General features: G+C 60.0%; 1 protein-coding gene across 2 annotated transcripts; it reads right to left on the bottom strand.

The window, feature by feature from the left end:
* Positions 1-486: 486 nt before the first annotated feature.
* On the bottom strand, positions 487-5,358 carry DHH (desert hedgehog signaling molecule). Of its 2 annotated transcripts, none has more exons than XM_072798049.1 (3): positions 4,748-5,358; positions 1,799-2,117; positions 487-1,534 (listed from the first exon to the last, which is right to left on the bottom strand). In XM_072798049.1, exons 1-3 carry the CDS (start codon positions 5,048-5,050, stop codon positions 909-911), a joined length of 1,248 nt encoding a protein of 415 aa, XP_072654150.1. In that variant the 5' UTR covers positions 5,051-5,358; the 3' UTR covers positions 487-908. The 2 variants fall into 2 exon arrangements, with proteins under 2 accessions (XP_072654150.1, XP_072654151.1); XM_072798050.1 differs by having other exon boundaries at positions 1,799-2,060; positions 4,748-5,353.
* Between the last annotated feature and the right edge of the window lie 1,676 nt (positions 5,359-7,034).

Here is a 7,034-nt window from a genome sequence, read left to right as displayed (position 1 = left end):
CCCAGAATAAAACATCATCCCTATCCAGACTCTGACACCAGGGTAGGATGGGAGCTAGGCTGATTCTTTGCAGCCTTCAGGGAGGGACTAGGACTGCAGCCTAACAATCAGGGACCAGAATTCTCCGAGTAGCAGTAATGTAACGGCCTGAGACCTTGCTGGAGCCACTATGAACCAGAGAGGACATGCGTGGACCCTCTTGCTCCTTCAACATCCCTGGCCCCTCTGTTCGGTATGCGTCATGCAGGTAAAATTCTGGTCCTCTCTGGGTGGGAGAAGGGGCCAACAGCCTAGAAAAGAGGAGGATTCTTCTGGTCTCCAGTTGCTGATGGACTGGGATGCCCCCTCTGAGGGGAGGAAGCAGGCAGGAAGAGCTGCTGGGTAAGGAAGGAGGAGTCAGATGTAGGGTAGTGACTCAGGGTTGGTCCCCTTCTCCCCTCCTCCTGAGGTGAATCACCCCCTGAATACAGAGATTTTCCAATAAGCTCCTGCAAGCCTTCCCTTTATTAGCCCACCTGTAGGAAAATGTCAGACATCAGATTGGCTGGCTGTGTCAAACAGTGTTAACGCCGTGCCCTGGCCCCTCACCTTGCCAGGCGGGGCAAGCAGGTCATTATATTACAATTTATAAATAGAAAATAAAATAAAATAATCGGGTGGGGCTGAGGCACTGAGGAGGAAGAGGCGAAACAGTCCTCGTCAAGGAGTACCCACCATCTACCTAGGACCCAGGATCTCCTCTCGGGTGGAGGCTGCCCCCACACCAAGCGGTCCAGGCTTGCCTCTGGTTCTCCGCCTCCCCTCCTCCCCCACCCCCGAGTCAGCATCCTCTGCTGCCCACTCCCCCAGCTCTCCGCCCGCACGCCGGGGTTTGAGCAGGCGCCTCGAGGCTTCCGTGTCCGTCGCGCTCAGCCCAGTAGCTCCTCCGCCAAGCGGTAGAGGAACCGAGAGTACCAGTGCATGCCCGTGGGCTGCACCGCCCCGCCCGGAAGCAGCGCCCCGAGCGCGTGCAGCAGGCGCAACGGGGCGAAGGCGCGGTGCGCCCACTGGTGACTCTCCAGAACCGCGTAACACGAGGCCAGCACGTCGTTGACCAGCAGCGTCCCGTGGGCCGTGAGCGGCGCGAACACGCCCACGGCTTCCTCCCTTGCCACCCGGGCCACGCGCGCCGGCCGCAGCGCGTCCCCGCCGGGCGCCAGCACCGAGTCCCCCGCGCGCAGCCGGCGCGCGAACACCGGGGCAAAGTCGCCGGGCGCGGGCGCGGGCCCCCGAGCCGCGAACACCAGGTGCCAGGGCGTGAGCAACAGCTTGCGCGGGGGCCGCTCGGTCTCCACAGCCACGAAGGAGGCCCGGCGCTGCAAGTCCCGGTCCAGGAAGAGCAGAACGGGCGTGGGCACCACCCGGCCGGCCGCGTCGGCCGCCAACACCCAGTCTCCGCGATGCAGTTCCCGCAGCCCCTTCCGCTCGCCGCTCCGCAGGCGCACGGTGGCATTTCCCGGAAAGCAGCCGCCGGCCCTGACCGCCAGCGAGTTATCTGCAGGGAACAAGCACAGCGAGGACTGAATCGAGACCAGCGGTTCCAGATTCTGAGAGATGCGGGTCAAGCCCGGGGCAGACCTCGCCAGTCCCGGGACGTGTAATTTCCCACGGATCTGGCCCCAACCTTGCGGGGGGGGGGGGGGGGTTACAACACTAACGCCCGCTTGGTCTCCCCTAGCGTCGCCCCAGAGCTGCGCAGCCTCAGTTTCCCGGAAGGAGCGGTCTTTGGGCGGACCTCACCACCCACCCCCTACTGTACCGGCTTTGACCGACACGTGGACGTGGTTGCGGGACTCGTAGTAGACCCAGTCGAAGCCGGCCTCCACCGCCAGGCGCGCCAGCAGCCCATACTTATTGCGGTCGCGATCCGACGTGGTGATGTCCAAGGCACGACCCTCGTAGTGGAGCGAGTCCTGCGCGTGGTGGCCGTCCTCGTCCCAGCCCTCGGTCACCCGGAGGCGCACTCCGGGCCACATGTTCATCACCGCAATGGCCAAGGCGTTCACGCGCTCCTTACAGCGCTGGCGGGGAATAAAGGAGTCAGTCTCCTCGCTGCCACCGCCGGGGCAAGAAGGGACCTGGACGGAAGGGGGTCGGTTCCTTGTTTTCCTGGCCCCACACCACTTCCTCCCAGCTTCTGAGTGTCCTGGGGAAGCGAGAACCCGAAGAGGTGTAGTGGCCAATATGCACTTCCTTCCCGGAGCGTTTGTGGGAGGACGGTGGGGTCGCCCCAGGGATCGAGAGGGGGTGCCTATCCATGCCCACTTTCGACGCCCGCCGCTCACTCATTAAGGGACCTCGGCTCAACCTGGGAGAGGGCAGGAGCTGAGCGGGCGGGTGGCAGCTCGGGCAGGGAGGGGCTGGGCAGCCCGGAGCCCCGAGAGGAGCCCCTGTTTGAGGCTGGCCCCCGCCCCAAGCCCCGGCTGCCCTCCCTCCGCCTGATTCATCTTTTGTTTCGTTGCCTTCCCTGGCACCGGGCATCGCTTCCTTCCTTCCTTCCTCCTCCTCCTTTCGGCCCCTAGCATTAACCCCTTCGTGGTGCGAGTGCCCCCCACAGAGGTGCCCGAGCCGAGCCGTGCGGGACCAAGGCTGCTGGAAAAAGGGTTTGGGTGGCGGGGGCCGCGCGAAGTACAATGGCCATTCTCCCGGATGACTTAACCGAGCGAGAATCCCGGGCCGAGGCCGGGGACGCGCCGGGAGAAGCGGACTCAGCAGCTCCATCCACAAAGGCGCTTTTGAGCCGCCCCGGCTCCGGGAGAGGAAAGGGCAGAAAGCCGCGCCCCCCATCCCTGCTCCCGCCCGCCGGGCCCCCTCCCCCAGCGCGACCGGCCCTCCCAATTCCAGCTCCGGCCCTGCCAGCCGCGAGCCCCGGCTCTCCATCCCTGCTCCAGATGCAGCCGCGAAAGGCGTGGGAGCAGCACCTGAGATTAGCGGGAGCTGCCCTTGCGCGGAACTGGGGGGCCCCCTGCAGGGTGGGAGTGGAGAGGAGGCAGAGCCGCGGTGGCTGGAAGCCTGCGCCCGGGGGAGTGAGACCGCGGTTATCTGGGCGGCTCTCGTCTGGGAGCCGGAGACCTTGGCGCGCACCACGGCACCGACGGCGGGAGGAGGCGCAGAGAGGACAGTTTCCTTTTCTTCTCCCCGCTCCGACCTCTCACCTCAGACTTGGTTTTCTCCTAAGTGCCAAAGGGGCACTTTCCTCCTTCCCTTCTTCCCGAGTTTTCTACACCTCCGCAGGGTTGGAGAGCAGGGGAGGGGAAGACAGGAAAAGTGGTAACTCCTTCCAACTTTTTGTCGTTTTGTCCCCCAAGGAGGCCCTGGGGCCTTGACCTGCGGGGGCAGCAGCCCAGTGCAAAGCCAACTCAATGGAGGCCTTTTGCAGCCAGGGTGTGGGAGATAAGCAGGACCGAGGGGTTCCCAGGCCTCGTCAGAGCCCCTCCTGGGCCTGTCCCTTGTTCTGGACCCTCTGCTGCAGGTGGCAGCCAGGCGACAGGGCCACACTATTCCATGACCAAGGAGGGAAGGAGTGTCCCTTTCCTAATCTCCGAGTAGTAGTAGAAGGAATTCTTTCTCCCCTGGACAGGTTTTCCTAACAAAGTAACCTGGAAAACTATGGCAATTAATCGGAGGAAATCCGCGCCACTCCCTCTCCCTCCAGCTCCCCACTCCATACACAATTAGGTGGTGTAATGGAAAGTGTATAGACTTAGAATCAGGAGTGCTGAATTCTAGTCCCAGCCATGCCACTAATTAGTTTTAAGACTTTGATTAAATCGCTTTTCCTCTTGGGGCCCAGCTCTCAGCTGCAAAATTGAAGCGAGGAGGTGGAAGAATGACTTCCAAGTTTCCTTCCAGGTCTGACATTTGAGATCATTGGCCAGAGGGTGGCCCTTCACTCGCAGGGCATCGCTCACCTCCCATCCTAGGTCGCTTAGGTTCCAACCTGCAGCAGAGGCTCGATACATGCTAGTTGAATTTAATTCTCTAATCCCAAGGAAACCCCTTGAGGTAACCCCCCAGGAGGTAAACCCCCCTGAGCTTGACGGATGCCGGAGCACTTTGATTCTCAGGTGGGCCCATCTGTTCTTCCCATTGAGGACTATCTTCACCCAAGACAGTCGTTTAGGCTCTAGAATAGTCTTGCCTTGGTTCTAGGATGCCTCCCCCGTGCTGAAGACGATTCCCGCCCAGTCCCTTCTCAGGTAGATGGCCTGGTGACCTAACCCTTGGCCACCCCCTTTCCACTTGGCTCCTTCAGTCTCTGTAGCCCACAGAGCTTTTCCACAATCCGGTCAGGAGCCAGGCTAAGGGTAGAGCTTTCTGCTGCGGCCTGGCCAGCTCCTGGCCCCCAGCTCACCCCAGCCCTTCCTGCCTGGCTCGGTAGCTGACCCCCGGTCCACGCCTCAGCCATTTCCCGTCTCGCCGGCCGCCATCCTCTTTTCCCCGCCCTCGCCGTCTCTCCGGGCTTCACTCTCACTAGTCCCTCCTCCCCTCCCCATTCCAGCCTCCCCGGTTGGGATCCCTTCTGATCACTGAGCCCAGTAAGCACGGCTTTGGGGTTTTGGGGGGGAGGGGGTGGGGAGCGGTGGAAGGGTAGGGAGAGGCAACCTTTGAGGTTAAGGTCCCCGTGGATGAAGCCCAGCTCACCACCCTCCCGGGCTGCGCACGAGCTGGCAGTGCCCTGGCACAGGTGGGGCGAGGTCCAGCTTACCTCGGTCATCAGGCGGTCTGCACCACTGTTCTCCTCATCCTTGAAGATGATGTCCGGGTTGTAGTTGGGCACCAGGTCCCGGAAGCGCTCAGAGCCCCTCGCCACTCTCCCCTCGGCAGGCCCACTGGCGCCCAGGGTCCGCTCGGGCACGCTGGGCACAAATTGCTTGTAGAGCAGCGGCACGAGCTGCTTGCGCACGTAGCGGCGCCGGCCCACCGGCCCCCGGCCCGGCCCGCAGCTCTGGGCGGGCAGCGCCAGGAGTGCCAAGCAGCACAGGGGCACCAGCCTGGCCGGCAGCGCCATGGATGCAGAGGACTCTGGCCAGAGGGAACGTTCTTGTCCTACAGCTCGCCCCTCAGTTGGGCATCTCCCCCGGCACCAGAGAGCGCAGCAGGCAGAGCTGCCCCGAGTGCCCTAGAGCTCCTGTGGCTCTGCGCACCTGGCCGCCGCCGGCGCTGCCCGCATGCCCCCGGGGGGTCTGGAACCTGCTACTGACGGGCCATCATAGCAGGGAAGGGGGGTCGTGGGTGAGTGCCAGCCCAGCCTGGCTCCGCTGCCCGGCTCCGGCGCTGCCAGAACGCCCTGCTCCGCCTTAAGTGGCCCCTGGCCCCGCCCCCCGCCCTTCTCCCAGGACCGTCCCGCCCCCTCCCACCGGGGCGGGGGCTCTAGCCGGTCACCGCTGGTCCATTTCACGACTGAAGCGTGTCCCATCCTGGAAACCAGGCAGGCACCTGTTTAAGAAATCCTAGTAGCTTTTCAGTCCTTAGCTGCCTGGATAAGCATCCTACTCCCAAGCCTAAGCTTGGCACCAGAACACCCTCCTCTGGTACTTGAATCGGATCTTTACTCTCCCAAAGCCTATCCTGGCAGCCCATTGTCCTCTGCTATCATCCAGGAAGTATGGGCTCCAGTTTCTGCCCAAGGCCAGCCAAGCTCTTTGGGCATACAACCAGAGACGTTCTTCTCCATGGTCCTCCCCAAACCTCCTCCACTTTCATCTCTCCTCCTTGTGGCAGTACTAACCAGGACTGGAAGGGGTAGGTGCCAGGGGACCATTTTCTCCGGTGACTTTGCAGCTTTCTGCTGAGAGCTTCCCTCAGAATCAGTTATAATCTGGTTCTGGACTTCAAGCTTCTGTCCCATCTTGTCCTTGCCAGACACCCAAGGGCTGCTTCTTTTCAAATGCATAACTTGTCAATTAGAAGCTACTGGAGGGCAGTCCGTACTTCAAGTCATAGTCTCTAACCGACTAATGGTCTTTTCCCTTTCCCTTCCATCTAGGCACCTCTTTAGCTTGCTCCCTCTCTGGACCCCCTGGGGCTGGCTCTACTTCGGATCACTCAAGTCTCATCTGAGAGGCTTTGAGCCTGCAACACTTCACCCACCAATCTATTATCATTTAGAAATCACTTTCTCTAAGAAGGCCTCCCTGATGTCCTGACACTGCCCACCTGTTTGCCTGAGAACCAGTAATTAACTGCCAACCATTGTAGTATTAGAATTGTATCACCCTTCTAGACAAAGCAATTCTTAAATACAAAACTGAATCCCCAAGGCTAACTGCCTGGCCTACAGTAGGCCACCCAGCAAGTATCTGTGGCAACTACACTTTTTTGGTAATCTATACTACTGCTCTCTCAGCTCCATGGCTAGCACTTACAGCAACTTCGTGTATACTAGAAAAAAGTGGTCCTTCCTTAAGATAGGTGCCATTTGCAAGAAAATAGTCCTAGTAACCATATGTAAGACCATGAGGTGAATGGTGGCCCCTTGAAATTGCACAGTGCACAATCTGTGTCACCTGGAGCAGACTTTGTCCCCACCTCCCCCACACACAGAGGGGGGCTTGCCTAGTGTTCTAGGCACTGATAGCCTCTGGGAAGACAGTTACCTTCTTCTCTGCAAACCACAAACCCTTGTCAGTCAGTCTTCTTTCATTTTACATGCAAGCCACGTCAGGGAGGACAGGGCTGAGGATGTTGTGTGCATAGAGGGGGAAGTTATCCTACTCCTACACCCATGCCCACCTACTCCCAATAACCAAGGCACAAAAACAAGGCAGGAGTATAAGGAAGAATCAGGGGACCAGTCAGCTTTAAGCAAGGCTAAGGGAGGAGGAGCTTTTACTGTCTAATTGTATGACCTAACTAACACTAAACCCAAGTCCCTAAAAGATACTCAGAATGCAGATGGAGAAGGGAAAGGATGGTAGGTAGGATCTCTCATTTTTCTCAGTTGGTAGACTCAGAATTGGTGGGAATTGTTCAACAGACACAAAGACAGGCCC

This window comes from Canis lupus, chromosome 25 (genome assembly GCF_048164855.1).
Source record: "Canis lupus baileyi chromosome 25, mCanLup2.hap1, whole genome shotgun sequence".
Classification (NCBI taxonomy): Eukaryota; Metazoa; Chordata; class Mammalia; order Carnivora; family Canidae; genus Canis; species Canis lupus.
The sequence above is the reverse complement of the archived record's forward strand: the minus strand, read 5'-3'. Positions and strand labels throughout refer to the sequence as shown.

Bases quoted from the DNA above. Each gene is read 5' to 3' on its own strand.
- DHH (XM_072798049.1), bottom strand. From the start codon at position 5,050: ATGGCGCTGCCGGCCAGGCTGGTGCCCCTGTGCTGCTTGGCACTCCTG. The intron at 2,118-4,747 runs GTAAGCTGGACC...CCTTCCGTCCAG, and splicing joins CAGACCGCCTGATGACCGAG to GTCCCTTCTTGCCCCGGCGG. The intron at 1,535-1,798 runs GTACAGTAGGGG...TGTTCCCTGCAG, and splicing joins CCACGTGTCGGTCAAAGCCG to ATAACTCGCTGGCGGTCAGG.